This window comes from Manis javanica, chromosome 4 (assembly GCF_040802235.1).
Source record: "Manis javanica isolate MJ-LG chromosome 4, MJ_LKY, whole genome shotgun sequence".
Classification (NCBI taxonomy): Eukaryota; Metazoa; Chordata; class Mammalia; order Pholidota; family Manidae; genus Manis; species Manis javanica.
In genome coordinates, this window is record NC_133159.1 from 13996338 (window position 1) to 14021413 (window position 25076).

General features: G+C 40.6%; 1 protein-coding gene across 7 annotated transcripts in view; it reads right to left on the reverse strand.

Moving 5' to 3' along the window:
- Positions 1 to 24794, reverse strand: part of UBR4 (ubiquitin protein ligase E3 component n-recognin 4) — a 127387-nt gene extending 102593 nt beyond the window's left edge. For 6 of the 7 annotated variants that reach the window (XM_036999922.2, XM_073233303.1, XM_073233305.1 and 3 more), the window contains exons 1-17: positions 24559 to 24794; positions 16432 to 16529; positions 15142 to 15245; positions 14241 to 14370; positions 14003 to 14142; positions 13409 to 13511; positions 13150 to 13291; positions 12861 to 12985; positions 9162 to 9286; positions 8496 to 8555; positions 8194 to 8384; positions 4944 to 5043; positions 4672 to 4809; positions 4116 to 4233; positions 3120 to 3307; positions 2032 to 2191; positions 1828 to 1913 (exon numbers count right to left, since the gene is read on the reverse strand). In XM_036999922.2, the coding sequence (XP_036855817.2) occupies positions 1828 to 1913; positions 2032 to 2191; positions 3120 to 3307; positions 4116 to 4233; positions 4672 to 4809; positions 4944 to 5043; positions 8194 to 8384; positions 8496 to 8555; positions 9162 to 9286; positions 12861 to 12985; positions 13150 to 13291; positions 13409 to 13511; positions 14003 to 14142; positions 14241 to 14370; positions 15142 to 15245; positions 16432 to 16529; positions 24559 to 24734 (2184 nt within the window). In that variant the 5' untranslated portion in view covers positions 24735 to 24794. The remainder of the gene's footprint in view (positions 1 to 1827; positions 1914 to 2031; positions 2192 to 3119; positions 3308 to 4115; positions 4234 to 4671; positions 4810 to 4943; positions 5044 to 8193; positions 8385 to 8495; positions 8556 to 9161; positions 9287 to 12860; positions 12986 to 13149; positions 13292 to 13408; positions 13512 to 14002; positions 14143 to 14240; positions 14371 to 15141; positions 15246 to 16431; positions 16530 to 24558) is intronic. The other variant, XM_073233302.1, reaches the window with a different exon arrangement.
- Between the last annotated feature and the right edge of the window lie 282 nt (positions 24795 to 25076).

Genomic DNA, 25076 nt, shown 5'->3' on the forward strand with positions numbered 1-25076 from the left:
TTTGGAGATGGAATGAAAAGAGAGGTTGAGGATTTCCTCTGCATGACATCAGTAGTTATGGGCAGCCAGGTTGCATGTCCACACAAGGTCTATAATTATTTTTAAAATGCTAAGAAGGCAACATTATTATGAGTCTTAACTCCTATTATCTAGAGAAAAATATGTCTTCCCCATTATTTGGACAAGTTTAGGCAGAAAAAGGCTAAAACTGGGAATTTTGAAACTTTCCTAAATAGACTTAGATCTGGGCAAGGAGCTGATAACTTTGGCAAGACACCATGACCATATACAGTCTGAGAAGGTACTGTCGGCAATAAACTAACTGAAGCATTTCCTTCTCTTCACCTCAGATGGGTCAACAACTTTAATCTCAATGTATATTCCTTTTCCTACAAAAAACATGTAATGGTAGTTAAGTATAACTAGGTCTTATAATTACGTCTTTAAACAACATGGGAAATTTTTAAGAATTTCTCAAATAACTTGGAATTATGAGAATAAATTTTAAGCTCAAGAAATAGCTACCTGGATTTCGTCCCTTTGGAGGAAAGTGCAAGCCCTTGAATAGTGTCTTGATTCTAGGAATCCACTGAAATAATCTTAAGAGTAACAAAGTTTTTCAAAACATTCTTGGTATAAATAATTAGAGATACACCAAGTTAATTCTACTGGCAGAGGAAGGAAGTGGGATCACAGTAACTAGGAATTTGCAATTTTATCAAATTCCTCAGGGACCCTATGTACACTAAATACTGAGAAGCACTAACTTTGACCATGGTAAGAAAGCTATTAGCAAAATGTGACATTGCCAAATGTTCTGAGAAGGTGAATCCACATATATCTGACACATTGCTGGTGGGAGCACGACTTGCTGCAGCTACTTCACAGAGCAGTTTGGCATGACCTGTCTCGGGTCACGTACTCTGTAATCTGTCAATTTCACTCCGAGTTATATTCCCAAGAAAATCAGGACACGTACAAGAGAGATCACAGCAACACCTGGAAAAGCAGTAAGACCTGACACAACCATCAGCAGGAGCAGACGACGACGAATACATTGGTATCGTCACAAATGCAAGGGAACATACATGAGTCAAAACAAAGAAACAAATATATGCAACACTGTAGATGAATATAGCACTATATCACTGTAGTGATATAGCCCTAAATATTAAGTGAAAAAGAAAGCCTAAGATTACACAGAACACAATGTCACTTGCTATAAAGCTAAAACAATCAAATAATTTTACAGTTAAAGGAATATCAATATATATGAAACTAATGAAATAAAGGACATGAGGTTTAGGATTCTGAATATCAGCTACCTCAGTGGTGAGAGAAGTCCTTAAGATTTGTTAAGTCTATAATCTAGATCGTAGACTTTATTTTGGTGGTGGGTTTGCAACCAGGAATGCATATGACAGCATCTATCTCCTAAAATTTGATTGACTCTCTTAAAACACACATTTTAACCTGTATTTCTTGGCTTACTAATGACACTGAACATTTCCTATGTTTGTTGCCTGTTTACATTTGGTTTTGTGTAAATTGCCTTCTGGTCTATTTTGTCCCCTTTAATACTAGAATAATCATCAGAAATTGTTTATTTTTATGGTGTTACCTTTTCTTCAAGCTTACTGAGTGACACATACTCTTTTTCTTGAAATGATCCTAATTAAGGCAGAGGGACATACTAGAATAATCCCTAAACATTCCTTCCAGTAAGGGATCCCATGACAAACTGTTCCTTAGCAACAGGAACCACCACAACCTGTTGAGAGCTGCTGCAGAGAGCTCTTGACCTGAACTGTCACAGTGCACACACACCTGCAAGTGAGGTGACTGCAGGTCAGAAGTCACCAGGGAGTGGTTGAAGTGATACAGAGCGGCAGCAAACTCTTCATCTGATGAGCCTTGAAAACAAACGGGGAAAATCAATTACACAGGCAGCTACCTGATGCGTCACACCACCCGGCCAACAGCCAAACTCCATTACCAAAAATCCACCAGGCATGTATCCTGTCTACTGACCCTTGAGTCCATCTTTGTCCACCTCCTTAATGATACTAGCCAGGGTGGCCATATGGTGTTCTGAAAGAGATATACTCAGATAGTTTCGGATAAAATTGTTCCGGGAGTTCAGCATGGAAGAGGTAATGAAGTTCAGAATGTTGGAAGCCAGACCTAAGAACTAAAAAGAACACAAAAATGCTCTTATCAGGTTCAAATCCTAGAGCTCCTCCAAATCCTCAACACAAATAGGAAATAAAATATGCCTATAGACCTCATGCAATAAACACAATGAATTAAAGAATCAGATTTTAAATCACCTACCCTGGGATTACATTTAATTACAATAGTCCTTCCCATTTAATTCTACCAGTTACACAAAATGGTAAGCTACTACGAGACACTTCACAAAATATTGTATGAAGACAGAGGATTTCCAAATAGACTGACTCATTTCTCTCACTCCTCTAAGGTCTTTTATTTGTCCAGCTCTACAACATGATCAATATATTCAATTCTGAAGTCTGTATTACCATTATGCACAGAGAATTCTCAGATCTTAACTTTTCTATTAAAATTATATTGAATTATTGTATAAATGTTTTGTATCTCCATCCTGACTAAGCTGTATGAAAACAAGGACTGTATCTGACTTGTTTACTGATTTAGCTTCAGAACAGGGACTGACACACAGTACATCATCAATAAATATCGGTGGAGCGAATAGTTAGCAAGCACTTACGATGTACCAGACCTATGCTAAGATCTCTTTAATTCTTCACAACACCCTTAGGGGCAAATACAATCATTCCCATATGATAGGAGACAAAACTGAGGCTTGCAGTTCTGATTTTTAGCCAAAATCACAAAGCCAGTAGTAAGTGGTAAGAGGATTCAAACTCAACTGTCTAACTCTAAAGGCTACTACTAGCCCTCAGAGAAACAAGCCAAGAGTACAAGTTATTTATTTAAACACAATACACTTGAGTCCTAAGGAAAAATATATTCAAAACATTACAGTATCCATTATCCAACCTACAAAATGTTTTAGTTCAAATGATCTGCTTTTTATACCCCTCTTTCCCTAAACCTCAGAAATCCACTCTTACCAACTCAGGATCTTTTCGACTAGCCAAAATGTTGCCCTTCTCACCAGGAACCTGTTTACTGGGGCTTTTAACTCGAGGTGAGCTCTCCAGAGGAGGGGGTGGGGGAGGAGGTGGAGGTGCCACTTTCTCTTTACTGGGAGAGATGGTTTCCTCAAACCACTGGCCCAAAATAGGCTCACTGTCGTCATCTGAACAGAGAAAAATAACAAAAATGACACATTTTAAAAACATTTTTTAGTACACCTGCTTTATAAAAGTACCTAAATCAATACAGGAGAATTAATCTGTCAAAATTTATTTAATGTATACATAAAATAGGAACATTTTGTTATATGTAAGTTGTATGTCAGTAAAACTGGCATTTTTTTAAGGAGCCAACAACCTCACTTTATTTTACTGGCAGCAAACCAAATATTTTCAAGAGCAAATGTTTACTTGTCTATCAACTATAAATCTCAAGATAAGAACCATCCTTTTCACAACATTGTACACTGCTTCCACAAACCTGATTATAAAGAAGCTAAGATATTTATCTGATTCATTCTCTTTCCAAACTAAGGCAGGAGGGAATGTGAGTTCCACCCTGCTATTCACTTCCATAGTCCCGAGTCCCTGGGCTTCCCCAAGCCACAAATCTATTACAACAGCCAAACTGAGCCCCTCACATGTGACCTTCTGAGTTTCCCTAGGAAAGCTCAGAGCAGAGTTCACAAAATGGCTTAACACGAAAAGAAATATGAACAACTGCAATGTATTTTGATTTTGGAGGGAAAGGAATGAAAAGCAATCTGGGCTTTGCTGATAGTAGTTCCTATCATTCAGTCTTCAACAACTCAACTCACTCTTAAAGAGCATGTCACCTTTGAGTGCACACAAAATCGGTATCCTAGCTTGGCCCGAGAAAGAAAATGGTGAATAGGAAACTAAAGGAAGCTGGGAAAGGTACTGTTGACTCTGTAGCTGATCTCCTGGGAGAGAGGAAAGAAAGGGCCCCACCTTGGCTGCTGTCCTCCTCTGTGCTGCTGAAATCATCCTCGTAGTAGGTGTTTGAGTCAGTAGAGGCACTGGCATCACTGCTCATGGAGCCCTTCCTCTGACGCTGCAGGACACATGCCTAGGAAAACAGTGAGGTTTTTACAACTGGTCATCACAAAAGTGATCTCATTCACATCAAGTTTTTTCCACGTCTTACTTCGTTTCTAAATCCAAGTACTTCTCCTAATAGTTCCCTTCAGGGCTCTCATTGCTTTATCCTACAGAAGCATTCCAAAACCAGAGATATGAGCAAGAATTGAAGAGGAAGTGTTTGCATTGTGACCTCTGTTTTTGCTTCAGCATGCCAATTGTCACAAATCACCAAGTAGCCATATGTCTCACAACACTGATAACTGATTCAAATGTTTACAATTACTTAAGAATGCCTCTCACTTTCAAAACCATTACCACAAGTCTTGAGTTTATAAAGGTCACAATGTAGAGTTAGTCTTACTCATTTTGAGAAGGTTGTATCGTATACGCTTTTCCAAATTATGGATAGCATGACCCCACCGACCTTTCTGTAGGCAGTTGAGAGTAATGTCAGTAGCAAGTTCGTCAGAGGGACAGAGTCAATCAGCCGCTGAATCCTCTGTATGGAGGTGCTCTGGGCCATAATGCTCAGGACTGCAGGGGGACCATCTGTCTCCCAACCCTGAGGGTAACCACATCAAAAGAGAATTAGTGTTCCACCTCAGCAGGAAATAACCTGATCTGACAGCTCAAGTTAGCTTACCTAGAAGTGAACCCTGCAGTTAATATGTTGACTCCCCAAGCACAATCCCTCACCTTGTGAAGAGCCTCCACTTGCAGATCTTGGAAGAGAGATGTTAACAGCTTGACAGCATGGTTTGCCAATATTACAGAGAGCACCCCAAATCCTTGATGCCTACACAGAGAAGGAAACACAAATCTTAAAGACAACTCACAACAAATCACTACCTCGGAAACAGCAAACCTTGCAAATCTGGGGGCCCTAGAGTCCTTTCAGAATTTGTGGATCTTTCCCCAGGAGGGAAAAAACTGCACAAACATCCAAAATCTGCATAAAATTTCAGAAGCTCAGCTTCCCTGAAGCACATTCACTAACTGCCTAAGGATCCACAGGCTTTAGGTTAAGAAGTCCTGGGCTACAAGAAACTCTTTCAAATCCATGCAGTTTTGGAATTTAAACTATCAATTCAAAGCTATTGGATCATGTGAAGATGCTGACATATTATATGTTAGCTGTTGTACATCAACTATATTCCAATGAAAAATGAATAAATGTTGGTTGAACTTTTAAAAGTCATTCTTTCAAGAAGAAAAAAGGTAAAAATTACCAACTTCTTTAAAACATCTTGACACAAACTGAAGAAAACAGAACAATGTTTTACATTAAATCTGAGTAAAACTTTATCTTTCTGTCCAAATGACCACGTGACAAAGGGTCAGTGTATCTCATATCTGATGAGCTCATAGATCAAAAAGAAAAAAAGGACAACCAACAAAAGAGAAAACTGGGGCAATGGACACAGGCAGTTCACTAAAGAATCATAAATGACCAATGAAAATGTGAGGAGGACCACAGCCACACTAGCAGTCAGGAAAATACAGTAAGAGCGATATAGTAACATCTTTCTCCTCTAAGAATCAGCAAACACAAAGACTACTGATACTGGCTGTCAAGAGAGGACCTAGAGAAATGGGTATATGCACACACAGCCAGTGAGAATGCAAAATGACAGCAATTTGGCAAAACATTTCAAATTTTTAAGTCAGTGTGCCCTTTAGCCTAACAATCATGCTTCTAGGAATTTACCCCAAGGGGATAATTAAACAAATTCACAAAGATTTAAGTTTTAGAAGGTTTATCAAAGCATGGTTTCTCATAACAAGAAATGTGGAACAACTTGTATGAGTGTTCAGTAAGGTAATTAGTTCACTGTGGTGTATTTATACAGTGGAACACCATCAGCCATTACAAACTTCCACAGAATTGGTAACAGTGTCACTGAAAAGATGTCTACAATATTTTGTAAGAGTGACCCTGTATTTGTGAACACGTATTTTACGTATGTGCACAGAAAAATGGTTGGAGGAATGTCTACCAATTTCGGTGGGAGAATTTGGGATTTTTTTTTCTTTTGTGATGGTTTATAACCTATACAACATACATGCATTCTTTTTAAATGCAAAGAAACAATAACCATTTTTAAAATGTAACTGCTACTTCTAAGAATGTATCTTTTGGCACTCTCCCCTTCCCTTTTACAATGCCAAGAGTGGTGATAGACACTCACAAAATCACACAGACTGCTCTCTCTGGAGCACACTTACCTCCCTTCTTTGCCTGCTATCTGTGGCCTTACCTTCCCAGTGTCAATTTCAGATTTCAGCTCAATTAACACTTCTTCAGGGAAGCTGGCCTTGACTTCTCTGACAAGGTCAAATGCCCTTATTATAATACTCCCTAAAAACAACTTGACAAACAACTTCATATCTCTTGGAAATGTGTCTATTCTTTTTGTTCAACACAGCATTCCAGAACTAACACTGAGCCTGAGACAGAGAAGATACTTGAGTGAATAATTTGTTGAGTAACGCCTAGAATGTGACTACTTCCTTGAAATGCAGACTTACATACCCAGCAGCCTACCCAACACACCTCACATCTCAGATGACTGTCAGAGGTCTGGTGGCAGTCATCTGAAACTGAGCACAGTCAAGGTTAAATTCTTTCCTTCCCTTCCTCCCACCCAGTCCTAAGCTTGTGTTCCCTATCTCAGTGAATTACATAGCCTGGTGGCTCATGCCAAAAAATTCTGATGTCATTATCTTTCGTACTCAATATCCAAGCCACTAACAAATCCTGTCAGCTGTACCTTCAAAACACACCCTGATTTGACCTCTTCTCTCTGCCTTCACCATTACCACCCTATTCCACGTCCCTTTCAATGCTCATTTGGACTAACACATTAGCTTCCTTTCTCCCTCCTTCTCCTCTTAGGCCCCTACAGTCCATTCTCCACATAGCAGCTGTGTTCTCAGATCACTAATAAAAAATGACATCATATCACTCCCCTGTCAAAAGCCCTGTAACAGCTACAGATTACACTTGGCCCTAGGTGATCTGGCCCTTGGCTACCTCTCTGACCTAATTTTCTACTACTCTCAGGCCTCGATTTTTCCACTGGAGCCACACTGACCTTGCTGATACTTAAAAATGCCCATCATACTTCCACCTCCAAACCTGACCAATTCTACCCCAAATATCTGCATGGCTCACTCTGCCACCTCATATATGTCATCTACATCTTGTCTTCAGAGCCCTTTCTTCACCATCCTAACTAAAATAACAGCCCCTGTCACTCTCTAGCCTCTTACTCTGCTTGGTTTTCTTCACAACACTGATACACAATAACCTATTAGGAACTTTTTAGTATCTTTGTTCATTGTTGCTCCAGTTAGGAAATAAGCCCCATAAAGGCAAAGGCATTGCTTTGATGAGTGCTATATCCCCAACACCCAGAGACAGCCTAGTAGATGGCAGGGACTGAAGGAATAAATAAAATCCAGAAATGCCTGGCCTTAGAAAATAAAACCGTGAACAGTCCCAAAGTCCTATCTCTAATTTCTTTCCCAGCAAGCAGGACTTACTGTCCAGACTTCATCAAAACGGTAGCAACTGTGTAAAGCAAACCACGAAAACCTGACAGAATCCTCACTTTACAGGTTCAACATGGAGTAATCAACCCCAAGTCAAACAAGCCCATTTTACAAAATGGAAGCACTTTTTTTCTGAATTTGACCTCATAAAAATCCTAAAATACTTACTACACACATATCTTCTCCCTCTTACATATGAGGGGAAAAAAATCAGAGAAAATAAGTGATTTATCTAAAACCACACAGCTATGATTATCATATTAGCTGTTGAATTCAAACAGGTATGCAGGTGAATTTTTCTGTTGATGTAGGACTTAACACTAGCTCCCCATCAATATAAAACAGTAGGAAAACAAAACAGAACACGAGCAGCAACCAGGTAGCTACGTACCCTTTTCCAGGCCCCAGTTTAGGAGAGCCCACTCCCTCTTTTGTGCGAGAAAGGATGTCTCTGACTCGGAGTGCAGCCAGTGGATCTTTCTCCTTCCCCTTATCAGCCAGGGCCGTAGGACTGAGGTTCAATATGAGGAAAAGGCTGTTTAACAAACACCAAGCACCCAGCAATTGGAAGTTCTGATAGTGCTGTTGAAAAAGGCACAGAACAAAAATATGGACACAGAGACCTTATAGGTTATGAGACAGGAACACATCTTAGAGGCTACAAGACAGGAACTTAACAGACATGCTTCTTACCTCACCACCAGCCCGGCGGGAACTGCTGATAGCCTGTCCAATCATATCATAGATTTCAAGCTGTCCAATATCAAACATACACAAAAATCTGAGCAAGCCGACGTATTTCATTATAAATGCGAAATCCTACCCAAATTAACTTAGCTTGAAGAGCCTAATATTCTCAAGTCACTTTCTAATGATTCAATTCCATCACTTTCCTTGATCTTCACATGACATTAACTCCCCCTTTTCATTCAGCTCATGTCACCTTCTCAGAGGTGTTTCCTCTACCCAGTCTAAAGCAACACACCCAAGTCCTCATCAGACTGCTTTCTATCATATTTACTTGTCCTACATACACTTCCCACTATCCAAAATTATCTGGTGTCTTGCGTATCTCCACTAAAAGTGCCCTGACACACAGGAAGCCCAAAGTGTATTTGCTGACTGAATGACTCATCGTGCCTAAGGCCTACTGTCTTCACAAAGCTGAAAAGATTTTCACTGGGTTAACCAATCTGCCAAATAGGCAAGCGGAAGGCCTAGCTCTCAGACCTACTGCCCACGGGGAACGGGCATGGAGAGTCCTCCACATCCTTTCCTCTTTCACAGAACAAACTGAAACTGGCCATATTCCCTCATTTGAACGATCCAGGCTCCCATACCCTTGGAGGCTCGGCTTACACATTTCTGGACAATTGTAGCTGCATCACTCTCATAGTCTTCTTCTTTGGAGCTTGTGGACCCTGTCCGCACTTGCTGGGCACTACCCACATGAAGGATGGCCATGCAAGTTGCCACACTCACACCTGAAAGAAAAAGATGCACAGATTCCAATCACGGCACCAAAATCCCAAGAATCCACCAAAACGAAAACAGAAAAACGCAACCCACCCACAAGCAAGTCCATGACCTGACTGCTGAAAGTAAATCCCATAAGGACAAGACTAAACATGGTGCTACCATACAATCCAGCAGTCACACTCCTAGGGACTTACCCAAATGACCTGAAAACTTCACATGAGTATTTATTGTAGCTTTAGCCATAATTGCTGACAAATGGATGCAATCAATACAGCCTTCAATGAGTGGATAAGGTGTGGTTCATCTATACAAGGAATATCATTCAGTAATAAAGAGATAAACTATCCAGCCACAGAAAGACACAGAGGAACCTTAAAGGCATAGTCTAAGCAGGGGAGCGAGCCTGAAAAGGCTACATACTATATCACTGATTGTAGCCAGGTGACATTCCGGAGAAGTTAAAACTACAGAGACAGTAAAAAGCGGTAGTCCTAGGGATGTGGGAAGGGGGTGGTGATTACAAAGTGGAACACGGGATTTTTAGGGCAGTGAAACCATTCTCTATGATATGGTGATGACAGATACATGACACTATGCATTTGTCAGAACCCCTATTACTATGTGACACAAAGCTGGAACCCTACTTAAACTATGGACTTCAGTTAATAATAATGTATCAACATCAGCTCATCAATTATAACAAATGTAGCATATTAATTCTAATAATAAGGGAAATCGTATACAGAAGAGAGTAAATGGGAATTCTCTACAATCTGCTCAATTTTTCTATAAACCTAAAACTACTTTAAAAATAAAATCTATTAATTTTAAAACATTAAAAACTTGTTTTAATTTTTTTAAGATTATGGGAGAACAAAGTCTCACACTTAGTATTTCTCAAAGACATGAAGACCAAATACCTTTCTTTAAATCAAATCCCAAGTGATTAAATTTCAACAACAAATGACATCTGGGATCTTTGATCCAACTAAAATGTTTTAAGGAATCTTTAATCCTTATTGACTAAGTATACTGGTATCCATGTGATACTCAACAGATTCCCAGAGAAGTGAAAATAAATCCCAAATTTAGAAACACAAAGATCAGAGGTAGAGGACTAGGAAATAAACACTATAAATGAGTTTGGAGCCAGCACATTCTCACATGTCTCCTTAGCTTTCTATTTCTTCTGCAGGTGCTCTAGCCCAGGCCCTTAATGTATCTTGCCTGAATGACTGCAAATTCCTGTTAACTGATTTCCCTGCCTCCAATATTTCCCCACACCAAAATATCCTGCATACTACTGCCTAAATGTGCTTCCTAAATATAGGTCAGTTCATACCACATTTCAAAATATTTAATGGTCTCTACTATCTATAGGATATGGACCCAAATATGACCTAAGACTACATTTCTCAGCCCTCAGTGATTGATTGGGTCCTACTTTCCTTCCACCTGTACAACAAACCCACCCACTAATCACAATCTCTCTCTCTCTCCTCTCTCTCCTCTCTCCTCTCTCTCTCTCTCTCTCTCTCTCTCTCTCTCTCTCTCGGGTCCTACTTTCCTTCCAGCTGTACAACAAACCCACCCACTAATCTCAATCTCTCTCTCTCCTCTCTCTCTCTCTCTCTCTCACACACACACACACACACACACACACACACACTCTTACACAGTACATTCCTCTCAATTCTGGGATAATTTTGGTCCTGCTTTTACCTCTGCCTAGAAATAGCCACGCTGAAATGCTACCTGCCCTACAAGATACATCAACAAAACTCTTACATGAACACTGCCTTTCCCAAATGAAGGTCCCTTATCTTTACATTCTTATTTACATGGATGTTTAAAAATAAAGCTGTTTAAAGAATGCTGGGAGATAATCAGCAATTTCTTGGTGCTCCCAAGGCCAGATTTCCAAGACTGTTCTAATCTTTGCTTATAGAACCATGTAAATATTAGAAATTGTTATGCCTTCCAAGACATACCAGAACTATGGTGTTTAAAACCAAAGATCAGTGAATTTGGTTAAAAAGTCACTGTAACAATAACTTAAGAGCAAGTAAACACCAGCTGTCAGGCCCCACTTCCAAGGCAGCATGATCAACAGGGAGAGGGGATTTTGTGGGAGCATAAAGAATAACATTCATTACATTAATCAGTATAAAACATATACTACCCTGTTCCACAAAGCCTTTCTCACACCTGCTCCCTCAGCAAGACTCAATCTCTCCCTTATTTGTGTGTCCATGATTTTCTGTACATCTCTCATTGACGGTATCATCTCCCATCTTCTATTATCCTATGTGGTCCGATTGTTCTCCATTGTTATGATGTTGGCTCCTTGAGGGCAGGGATTACGTATTGTTCATCTCAATAACCCAACAGCACTTGGCATTTCCTTTTTTACACAACAAACACTATCTGCACATACTATGAAATCAAATGTGCACATAGCTTGATGCCAGCAGTTGCAGGATAGATGATTTATGAGATTCTTACTGAGACCCGTTTCACCTAGTGAGATACTAGGTGATCCTTGGGGGAAGGGACTGAGTAAAAGGGGAGAAAGTAGGATCTCCTGGTTTTCAAAAAGTTACCTGTGCTTGACACATGAAAAGATGCTCCACATCGCTTGTCATCAGAGAAATGCAAATTAAAACCACAATGAGATATCATCTCACACCAGTAAGGACAGCTACCATCCAAAAGACAAACAACAACAAATGTTGGCGAGGTTGTGGAGAAAGGGGAACCCTCCTACACTGCTGGTGGGAATGTAAATTAGTTCAACCATTGTGGAAAGCAATATGGAGGTTCCTCAAAATGCTCAAAATAGACTTACCATTTGACCCAGGAATTCCACTTCTAGGAATTTACCCCAAGAATGCAGCACTCCAGTTTGAAAAAGACAGATGCACCCCTGTTTATCGCTGCACTATTTACAATAGCCAAGATATGGAAGCAACCTAAGTGTCCATCAGTAGATGAATGGATAAAGAAGATGTGGTACATATACACAATGGAATATTACTCAGCCATAAGAAAAAAATAAATCCTACCATTCGCAACAACATGGATGGAGCTAGAGGGTATTATGCTCAGTGAAATAAGCCAGGCGGAGAAAGACAAGTACCAAATGATTTCACTCATATGTGGAGTATAAGAACAAAAGAAAACTAAAGGAACAAAACAGCAGCAGAAGCATAGAACCCAAGAATGGACTAATAGTTACCAAAGGGAAAGGGACTGGGGAGAATGGGTGGGAAGGGAGGGATAAGGGCGGGAAAAAAAGAAAGGGGGCATTACGATTAGCATGTATAGTTGGGGGGGGGGGGCACAGGGAGGGCTGTGCAACACAGAGAAGACAAGTAGTGATTTTATAGCATCTTACTATGTTGATGGACAGTGACTGTGAACGGGGATGTGGGGGGGACTTGGTGAAGGGGGGAGCCTAGTAAACATAATGTCCTTCATGTAATTGTAGATTAATGATACCAAAATAAAATAAAATAAATAAAAAAAAGTTACCTGTGCTTGACCAAGAAAATGAGATCAGACATAGTAAGTTCTCACCTGCATATAGACAACTTAGGCTGAGGACTGTCACATCTTGCAGGCGGGAAGGACTGAGAGGTTCCAACACAGGCAGAGAAAGGGTATCCAATGCCATGGTTACATCAATCACCAATGAATGAAAACTGGAACATGACACAGGAGAAGATTAACGACAGTGTCTCTCTGAGTCACTTGTTTCTATGATCTGAGAGTTAAAGAAAGTCAGCATGCCTTAAAAACTAACCAGGTTCTCTCCTTTTGAGAGCAGTGTTAGAACATAAAGCATATGCACCCTGGAGAATCTTACCCATTCCGAACAGCAGTGGCATCTGCTACTGTTGCAGGCATAATGAAGAAGGAATTGGCCAACACTGCATCCTGAAACCGATTGATATAGCGCAGGAAATATGGCAGGTTCAAACACACACGCAGTAGCTTCTCTGAGCCACCTGAAGTAATGAAAAGACTTGACTTTACAAACAGGCCTCTGCCTGCTTGATTCTTTTCCACTAAGGCACCTGTGAAAGCAGAGAAAACAGCTTTCTGATGACAATTACGAGTCTTACCAAGTTCTTGTAGGCTAGCCACATTCTGAGCTATGAACACATTCTTGGTTTTGATTGCAAAGGCTTGATCTGTGGATGACTGTTCTTCATTTTCTCCTTCCACCTGAAGAGAAACAAAAGATGTGAAAGGCCTAGCAAGATACTACCACCTGTAAACTGCTGCCCTGGAGTTCAGAATCCAACCAACTGTCCAAACTAAGCAGTGGCCCCATGGACACTCTTCAGACTTCCCAGTTAATGAGGGGGAACTTCCTCTCTAATGATGGAGAAAATACAAGTTATTTTCCCTAACAGAGGGAGAAAAAATATATATTCTATAACTAACACAGAGTGATGCCATTTACAGAAAAAGAAGTGTTCATTTTCTTTATGTTTGATTTTTGCATTGAGAAATGTCAAAAGAATGGTCATCAACTATGGACAGAAAGAGCTGGGGTGAGTTTTATTTTTGTTCGGTTTGTATTCTTCCACTTTTTTCTCCCCACAGGCATGGAGATCATCTTATATCACAAATATAAAATACGTTTGTTACTTATTTTTCCTATTATCATCTTAAACCCCAGAGGATAAGGACATTTGGCTGAAGTAACTCACTGGAGTCTGTGGACCTACTGGTGGTGATGCAACAGTTCTGGGGTTGAAAACTGACGTCAGCTGGTTCAAAAAATTCATCTGTACCTCCTTCTGCCTTAGTTCTGGGCTTACTGGTGAAGCCAGATCTTTTTGATCTTCCACTGCAAATTACAAAAGCAAAAAACGGGATGAAGTGAGTGGCCCTAGAAGCCAGCCAGGGACACAGCCAAGGAACCACGTCTGGCAAAGGGACACTCACCATCTGAGAGTGTCTTCACTGTCTGCGGCAGCTTGGCTGATTTCATCATTGCTGTAAACGTGATGATTTCCGTTCTGTCTAGTCGGCTACAGCCAGTGCACAGGCCCTTGATGAGGAGAATCAAGTGTTTCTGAAAAGAAAACAAATCAAATGTGTCTTTTAGAGGACTCTACTCTTTTGGGACTTCTAACTGGCCTAGGTCCAAATTCAGGTGCATATCAAGAACCACAAATTATTGAAAAAGACACTAAAACAGAGGTCACGAGATGATGGTCCTCAGACCACATCTGGCTTGAAGATTTACCTTACTGATCTCAGCGCTGTTGTTTAATTTGTGGCTAACTTTTTAAAACATGGAAAGCTTAACATACAAATCCAGATTTCTTACCTCTCTCAATAATTCACAAGATATAGCAACTTTGAGTCTCCATTCCTACACGGCAACAAGCAGCTGAAGCTCAGCAATGATTAGCCCCTTAGAGCTGGGTCACGCGCCCTTCTCCACTAGCACACTTCACTTGTTTTAGGTTACTTGTCCAGCTCATGCAGACATGTAACTTTGCGATCCTTGGAAAAGTCTCTCCACGTCCTCTATACCAAACGCCGGCAAACCACAGCCAATTCAGCTCACTGCCTGCTTTTGTAAATAAAGCTTATTGGACCACAGCTATACTCATTCATTTATATATTGTCTCTGGCTGCGCTCATTCTACAAAAGCACAGTTTAAAAGGCAGAGATTAGCTGCAACAGGGACTGGATAGTCAGCAAATTATTTACTATCTGGCCTATTACAGAAAGTTTGCCAGCCCCTGCTCTCTACCATCTCTTCTCCATCATTCCCCCAGTCAGTCACACTCCTGCCTCAAAATAAGGACCGAACATGAGCCCAACACCTCTCACCTGGGACACAGCACAAGCCTCATCTGGATTCTCCAGACGTAGAAGAGAAAACTCAATCAAGACTTTACAGGCTGCTGCCACCGACTGAAGTTGGTTCCGGGGAACTGAGAAAGTAATAAGCTTCATTTAACCTCATACTGTTAAAACTCACTTCAGCCTCACAGTCAATAAAGCAAACAAAACAAGTACTGAGCTCCGTATGTCCAACATACCCAGTATCATTCAATGATAATAATTATTCAGATCCAAGAACCCAAGGGGCAAACAAAGGCATCTTGGCATTGATAACCATCATTGCTTCTAAACCAATTTATCTTTTATCTACTAGAAAATTAAGATAATTATATAGGAAATAAATCACAGTATGTACCAAGCACTTCAAATATATTAACCTACTTATTCCTTAAACCAATTTTTTGAGGTCAGTATTAGTTATTCCTTCCCCCTCCTTTTCTTTGGTTTTTAAATAGATAAGGAAATTAAACCATCGAGATATTAAATGACTTGCCCAAAGTCACACTGCTAGAATAAAAATCTAGAATTTATGCTCTTAACTACACTACCTCTCTTTTCCCATTGGTTCTAAATGCCCTTTGCAAGGGGCTTCTTCCACAGTTTCTTCAAGCTAAATGTGATTCTGCCACTACCAATGCCTATAATAAATGGCACTGGACACTAAAAGAGTATTCAGCAACCTTACAGCTTCCTTTCATTTTACTTGCTTAGCAAACTATTTAAGTAAACAAATAACTAGAATTCTTCAGAACTCTCTGAGTTAGGACGAAAAAATTGAAAATGCAAAAATTCAGAAATAGTGGAAAATAAGGACTTGGCTACTTTTTGCATAGAAAGTTTAAAAATGGGGAACTAAAGATAAAATCCATTTACATACCAGTAAACACAAAAGGAAAATTTACTTTCTCACCAAAACCAAACAAGGAACAGAGCCTTGGTTAGTGTTTGCTAACCCCACATCAGTATCTCTCACCACACCCTGCAATTAACAAACTAGAATAAAATGCTTTTGATTAAGAAGGCAAGGAAGGCTAACTTAATGGGTTATAAAGCAGGTGTCCAAACCAAGAAATTTTAAATGCCTCTTGATTGGCCGAGGAAGGAACTTCCAGAGCCTTATCAGACTCAGAGCCAACTCCACTCTCAGGAGAAAGATTAGGAGTGCTAAACTACAAGCTTCATTAACAACTTGATCAGACACCCTAACAACAGGATACACAATCCCCTATTCTCAAGCCCTCAGAAGGGTGTGAGTGACAAGGGTGAAATACTTACTGAGGCTGCAAACTGTTGTAATGTAGTGTGTGGAAAGTGCAACAAAAGATGAGTAGAATGGCTCATACTGCTTCTCATGGTGCAGGATTTCGGATTCACTGCAAAGAAAACAATTCAGCCAACAGTTATTTAGTGCTTACCATATGCCAGATATAGGCATCACCTTCCTTAATTCTTGTAGCAATCCTACTTGGTAGGCACTGTTACCATTCCTGTATGCAAGATTGAGAAAGTGAAGCTTAGAAAATAAAAACTGAGTACTTTGTTCAAGTCATCGGGCTTAGTAAGTGCAAAGGTTAATAAAGAAGAAATTTATTATTATTTTCAAACTCAAAGTGAATTGAAGACATATAAGTAAAAACAACAGGAAACTATTTTGTCCTCTATTACTGATTGGCAAAGACCAAAAGCTAATAAAGCCCAGCCATATGCTGGCCCAAAGGGGGTAGACCAGAGTACTCAGAATACTATTACTGGGAATACAGATTACAGTAACCCATTGTGAACATCAAACAAGGCCAGTCCAGAATCTAATAACTTCAAAAGAATCAAGAGAAGAAATCATCCCATCGGTGCTAACATACAAAATCCACTAGGTACCACTTCTCCCCACTACTCCCCATACAGCCAGATCACCACAAATTGTCATTTTTAACCACATCCCTTATCTCTGGCTGAGACCATGCCCTCTGTTGTGAAAATCAGGAGCCCTGCTAACCTAGATCCATTTATGTTATTCTATCAAATCACATGCAAATCCACAATCTATGAAACAAGAAGGCAAAGAAAAGGTTAAAATGTTTCTTATTAAATAGAAAGAGCAAAGCAATGCAGCTAAGTAATTTCCTTAGTGAGTTAATCCTCCAACAAACAGCAGCAGCCTAGGAAAAGGTAACAGGCAGGACTCTATCAACTTGGCCAAATCAACCTGGAAGCCCAAAAGCTCAAGGAGTTCAAAAGGTGCCAGTGTGAATGATGAATCACCTCCAACAGCACTTAAGAGGCTGGCATTGCAAACACTTTGTTATTTGGGGGTTTATCAAGGATAAATGGGGATTTATCAAAGATCAGTTCTTTTTCTTGAAAGAACTCCTTCACCAAGAAAAAAAATTTATGAATCACCTATGATGTGCAAGGATCTTCCTGACTACCAAGGATCATTTGTCCCTATTTGTCAGATGGACAAAGAGGAGGAAACAAAAACCTTTAAACACCAAGTAGCAAAGTTTGTGGTGGCCATCAGATCAGTAAGGATCACATCACAGTTGGCAGGTAACTCCCTAGAGTAAATCTCCTTGCTTCTACCTCATATACTTAGTTGTTCCTTCACTTTCATCATTATACATTCTTATTCACTACCTAAGGTATTCTCACCCTGTAATTTGATGTATTTTACTGGGTTATTTACCTTCTCTGCTTTATTTCAAAAGTTCAGAGCTGCTTATCCCATGTTTTTCAGCTGAACAAGAAAAATTGCCCACCCAAAGAATGAACTTACTCTGTCACTTTCATTCCCACTCAAATAATATATCCAAAAAAAGGAATAAACTAATTTAAATGCCTGATTCCATGTTGCCCCATTTTGATTTAACCAACACTACTTTCTGCCCTAGAAATACACAACTGTCTTATTCCAATGAAGAAACAAGAAGAATGCACTTTGGGGAAAGATGAACAATGGCATAGAAAAAAATGGAGCAGACTTGTGCCCTACTTACAATTTGCTTAGGGCAACTAAGATCAAACCTAGGGAAATTCGTTTTAAAAAGACTCGCAGGAGAGAATGGACAGGTGGACATGTGGCCCAAAAGACAATGTCATATCTCTTAAAGAAACAAGTGTGCGTGAGTCACCTAATAAAGGTGTGCTGTCACACTTCCTTACCCCACCCTCATTCCCCAAGAATCTGACAGACGCCAAGACACTAGAGGATGCAATGAAATAGAAAGATGGAACAAGGGGCAAGAAGTTAGGGAAGAATGGGGAAGAATGAAGAAACTGAAAGCAAATACAACACCAACGAAGAAAAATAAGAAGACACAGATGTAAAAGTTTCTCTCTCCTCTGGGTGGTCAAACTATCTTCCTCAAACATCTGCTCTTCTAACAAACTTTGCAAGTGCAGTTTGCTGAGCCTGAAACACTGCTGAGAGACATGGAATCTGAGGCACTTAGATTCCACACAAAATAAACGTGATACAGAGCACAAAGGGAAACAGCAGCCAAGCAGCCAGGCCAGAGAAATCCAATTTGACATAAGTAAAAAGAACTGGCTAGGGTCTGAAAATATCTAGCTTTTTTAGGGAACAAACAGTGAAAATCTGAGAGGGTGAAATAAAAGACTGAGGATTCACCTCTCCTTTCCCTCTTAGATAACAAACTACTCATCCCTTTTTGGTAAACTGTGGAAACTCCTCAACCTCCTTCCCCCTCATCAGAAACATAAACTCCCAAGTATAGAACCCATCATTCTTGGTTCATGGTACTTACAATCAAGAAATAAGCACAATGAATACATTAATGAATAACATTCATTCAAAAACATATGCTGGAGAATAAGTCAACATTGTAATATCTTGGTATGATGACAGAAGGTAACTACAGTTACTGTGGTGTTTTATAATGCATATAAATGTCAAATCAGAATGTTGCACACCTGAAACCATTATATTAACCACATTTCAATTTTAAAAAATATTTTAAGAATATTTAATGAGATGGGAACATTCTCATATTACATTGAGAAATGAGAGCCACAAAGATATAGAATTATTCCATTACAAAACACATAAATGAAAAAGAAAAGTAAGACCATAAAAGACTGGCAGAAATAAAACACCAAAATACTAATCTGATTATGAACACATCAATTAAAACCTGAACAGATAACCAAACATATGTACTGAATACACACACACACACACACACACACACACACACACACACAGTTACTGAATATCTGTTGTGTATCAGACTATCTAACAAATGTTAACCAAAGAACTGAAATCTTTCAGATATGTCCCTCATGTCCTTGACAAACCTGAGGTCAATGTGACACTAAGGCATGGCAGCATTAACTGGTCATGAGGACTAACCTCACAGTTATACTCTATCATTTGGTAATACACCTTTTTTTTCTTCTGTAGGTTCATCTTGACCTTATATCCTACAGCATATAAACTCAAAAGATCACAGCATTAGTGCAGCCCTTTCTCCTTTTCATGATTTTTAGTAAATGACTGTGCATTATCTAGTGGGGACGTTGTTAAACCTTTCTCTGCCTCAAATAGGTCTCTCTGGACTAAACTGTATCACATAGCTGGGAGGCAGAGACTCAAAGAGACTTATCTATCACTAAGGAGGCCAGGAGAGCCTAGGAAGGACTGGTTCAGGGAAAAGGCACACTGTTGGGGTTTTTTTGGAGGGGGGCCAATTGGGGGTGTACGTGGTGATGGTATTCTACAAAGAGTCAATTAAATTGTTCAGTGACAACCATGCTCACCATGATAAGCAGACTGCCAGATAAGAAGTAAGAGCTGGCATGATGGAGCCAGGATATCAGAAAGGGAAGCAGAGAGTAGTAGATTGCAACAGAAAAAAACAGAAGGTCCTTCAACACAAAGAAAGAAAAGGCATCCAGATTGGCAAGGAAGAAGTTAAACTGTCACTGTTTGCAGATGACATGATATTGTACATAAAAAACCCTAAAGAATCCACTCCATAACTACTAGATCTAATATCTGAATTCAGCAAAGTTGCAAGATACATAACTAATACACAGAAATCTGTTGTATTCCTAGACACTAAAGATGAACTAGCAGAAAGAGAAACCAGGAAAACAATTCCATTCACGATTGCATCAAAAGGAATAAAATACCTAGGAATAAACCTAACCAAAGAAGTGAAAGACCTATTCTCTGAAAACTACAAGACACTCATGAGAGAAATTAATGAAGATACCGATAAATGAAAACACATCTGTGCTCATGGATAGGAAGAATTAATATTGTCAAAATGGCCATCCTGCCTAAAGCAATCTACAGATTCAATGCAATCCCTATCAAAATACCAACAGCATTCTTCAGAGAATGAGAGCAAATAGTTCTAAAATTCATATGGAACCACAAAAGACCCTGAATAGCCAAAGCAATCCTGAGAAAGAAGAATAAAGCATGGGAGATTATGCTCCCCAACTTCAAGCTCTACAACAAAGCCACAGTAATCAAGACAATTTGGTACTGGCACAAGAACAGACCCAGAGACCAATGGAACACACTAGAGAGCCCAGATATAAACCCAAGCATATATGGTCAATTAATATATGATAAGGAGCCATGGATATACAATGGGGAAATGTCAGCTTCTTCAACTGGTGTTGGCAAAACTGGACAGCTACATGTAAGAGAATGAAACTGGATCACTGTCTAACCCCAAACACAAGAGTAAATTCAAAATGGATCAAAGACCTGAATGTAAGTCATGAAACCATAAAACTCTTAGAAGAAAACATAGGCAAAAATCTCTTGAATATAAACATGAGCAACTTTTTCCTGAATGCATCTCCTCAGGCAAGGGAAACAAAATAAAAAATGAACAAATGGGACTATATCAAGCTAAAAAGCTTCTGTACAGCACAGGACACCATCAGCAAAACAAAAAGGCATCCTACAGTATGGGAGAATATATTTGTAAATAACATATCCGACATGGGGTTAACATCCAAATATGTAAAGAACTCACACGTCTCAACACCCAAAAAGCAAATAACCCTATTAAAAAATGGGCAGAGGATATGAACAGACACTTCTCCAAAGAAGAAATTCAAATGGCAACAGCACATGAAAAGATACTCTACTCGCTAATTATCAGGGAAACGCAAATTAAAACCACAATGAGGTATCACCTCACACCAGTTAGGATGGCCAACATAGAAAAGACTAGGAACAACAAACGCTGGCCAGAATGCAGAGAAAGGGGAACCCTCCTACACTGCTGGTGGGAATGTAAATTAATTCAATCATTGTGGAAAGCAATAGGAGGTTCCTCAAAAAACTAAAAATAGAATTATCATTTGACCCAGGAATTCCACTCCTAGGAATTTACCCAAAGAAAACAACTTCTCAGATTCAAAAAGACACATGCACCCCTATGTTTATCGCAGCACTATATACAATAGCCAAAATATGGAACCAAGCTAAGTGTCCATCAGTAGATAAACAGATAAAGAAGATGTGGTACATATACCACATACACAATGGAATACTATTCAGCCATAAGAAACAAATCCTACCATTTACAGCAACATGGATGGAGCTAGAGGGTATTATGCTCAGTGAAATAAGTCAGGCAGAGAAAGACAAATACCAAATGATTTCCCTCATTTGTGGAGTATAACAATGAAGCAAAACTGAAGGAACAAAATAGCAGTAGACTCAGACTCCAAGAAGGGACTAGTGGTTACCAAAGGAGAGGGGAGGGGAGAAGGTGTGGGGGAGGGCAGGTGGGAAGGGAGGGAGGAGACTGTGGGGTATCAAGATTGGTGCACATGGTGTGGGGTGGGGGGTCACAGGGAAGACAGCATAGCTCAGAGAAGACAAGTAGTGAGTTTGTGGCATCTTACTACACTGATGGACAGTGACTGCAATGGGGTATGGGAGGGACTCGATGATAAGGGTGAATGTAATAACTGCATTGTTTTTCTTGTGAAACCTTAATAAGAGTGTATATCAATGATACCTTAATAAAAAACAAAAAACAGACGGTCCTTGGAGACAAGGAAGAAAAACATAGATGCATAAAACAGTAAAGAACCATGGGAACTACAGAAAATGAGAGGGGCAACCAAAGTAAAGTAGCAGCCTAGGTCCCTACCTTTGATTAGCTACAAAAGGAAGCCCACCACAGCACCTGTACAGTGCTGGCTCTGACCTGGTCCTACACTTGGTGGCCATAACTTAATACTCAACAAATACTTCAACAATTCTGACAAACTTATTATTTTTTTTGAAAGGCAAATAAAACTTCTGAGAAACAATACTGATAGCAGGATACTAATTTTTGGGCTCTAAACCAGGAATTGGCAAACTATGGCCTGTAAGCCAAATCCAACCAGTCACCTGTTTTTGTACAGCCCAATGGTTTTCAAAACCTTTATGGAAGAAAAAAAATCAAAAGAAGTTTATTTTGTGACATGTAAATATCATATGAAATTCACATGTCAGTGTCCACAAGATTCTGGAGCACAACCATGCCCATTAATTTATGTATTGTGCATAGTTTTCACCACACAATGGCCAAGCTAACTAGTCCATACAGAAAACAGATGGCCCACAAATATTTACTCTCTAACCATTTACAGAAAAAGTGTGCCAACCCTCTGCTCTACACCAAACTGAACACTTAACAGATTTAGTTGTCTTAACTGTAAAGAACTTGTAAGCGAGATATTTCTGCTGAAAATTTTTCTTAAAGATCATATTCCTCTCATACAGCCTGAAGAGGACACATAGTATGTTTTCAAAGTTACCTGAGCCACATAAACCAGAAGAGAGACTTCAAGGACCTTGCCTTCCAATAAAAATTTGTATTATTAAACAGCAATCAGTTTGCACTTCTTTTCTGAACCATGAAAAGAGGTCATACTAGTCTACAAACACAAGGCCACTCTTGATTATCTTAGGGTGCTCAAGGGCCTTTATCATTAATTTGGCAAAATTCAAACGTAGTTTGATGTATTTGGTTTTGGTTCCTTCTACAAGTTGGACAGAGTTGTTTAACTATTATAATTTAAAAGGCATGGGCCCAGAATGCCAGATGTATGGGAGGGTGTCAACAAATGACTTTATAACCTACTCTGCTCATGTCCATTAAAACACAAAAGCAAATATTCTACAAAGAGTGAAACATTGTCCATTGTAAGTAAGATGATGAGTATAACTCAGGAAAAATACCCAAATGTTTAAAACAGTTAAAAAGAGGCTACATAATTCGAGAGCAGTATCTTTGATACTTGTTTACACTTGCAGAACATTCTCAGCTTAATAATTAGCTAGGAAAATCCTTCTGTAAAGTTAAATGTGAAGTTACCAAACCCAGCCACTATTTTATTATAGTTAAAAAAAATTACATACAAAGCATCGTAAACGTAATAGTAGGCACTATAATAAACAAACATGCCAAACCATGGGCCTCCTTTGAGTAATATTAAACAACAGTTTCTAACCTTCTGGCTAACACTTAGATATACCATTGTTGGCATGAAGCTAAAATGACCTAGTTAGCAACTGCAGAGTTGCTTAAATAAGGTTTGCCTAGAAAAATGGAAAAGGAGACTGGCTTTAAACCATGTTTTTGGCTTAAACTCAATGAAAGACTGCTCTGAGCAGGGTGAAGGCATGCACTCTGATACCACGGCCTTCTATGAACACACCAACGCTCACAACCTCTGTACACAACGACAAAGCCATGTAACAGCAAACCAATACACAGTCAAGAGTCTGGAGATACTGAGCGCGCGCGCAGCCGAGCCAGCGCACTGTTTCTATGGGAAAATGACCTCTCAGACTAACACACTGAAATGTTTTTAATTAAAGACCGTTACAGTAGCAATATACAGTAAGTGAAACCCGAAAAGGAAGTTAGTTATCCATGGTCACTACTAGCTTCGGTCACTGAAACAGCACGTGCCCCCGGTGATTACAGCACCACGGAGGGGCCGTTATTAAATTATGTGGTAGGTCTCCAACTTAAACCCCGGGCTCCGCTCGGGCCCAATCTATGAGGACGAGTGCGGGCGAGAAATGCAAACTCATCAGTGCTTTGACCTTAACGTAGGAGGCAGCCCGGGGGACATTCTCCTTAGAGCGCTAAGCATCTCAAAGTCACTCCCAAATGGGTCCGGCCCTCAAAAGTTTTCCTCTGGAGGGAAACTGAGGCACAGAGAGTTTACCTCAGCTTGCAGGAGGAACCCCGGACCAGTTCTTGTCTCCCAGGGGCCGCGAGGCCCGAAGCCGCGGCTGGGGCTGGGGTCCCCAAGCGGCAGGGGGAGGCCAGGAAGTAGGTCCAGGCGATCAGGCACGACCTCCCCTCCCCCTCCCTGCGCCCGCCGCGCCGGGGCGCCGCCCGGTACCTCTCGATGACTGAGGCCACCAGCTGCGGCAACTCCTTCATCTCGAAGGCGGAATAGGACGCGGACAGGAGGGGCCGCACCGCCACCTCCCAGCCCGGGGTCGTGTCCGCCCCCGGCACCGGGGCCCCGGGCGCTGGCGCCGCTGCCACCGTCTCTTCGCCGCCGCTCGTCGCCATCTTCCGTCGTACTACTGCGGCTCCCTTCAGGGGCTTGCCACCGGCCCAGCGCCGCCTCCCGGGAAAGGGCGGAAGTGACGCGTCGGCGCGTCAGATGGCGCGACGCAGTCGCCGGTCAAAACACGCGACGCGCGGAGACGACTTGCCCCTGCTCTCACAGGGGAAACGAAGAGGGGCGCGGGGAAGGCCCGAAGCGCTGGGTCTGCGCAGGACGTGCTCTTCGGAGGAGGGCGGAGCTGCGCTCACCTGCGCGCCTGCGCGCGGGGAGTTGGTGAAGGAGGTATAGTGTGACTTCGCGGCACTTGGAAAAGGTGAGTTGGGGCTTGTACAGTTCCCGAGACC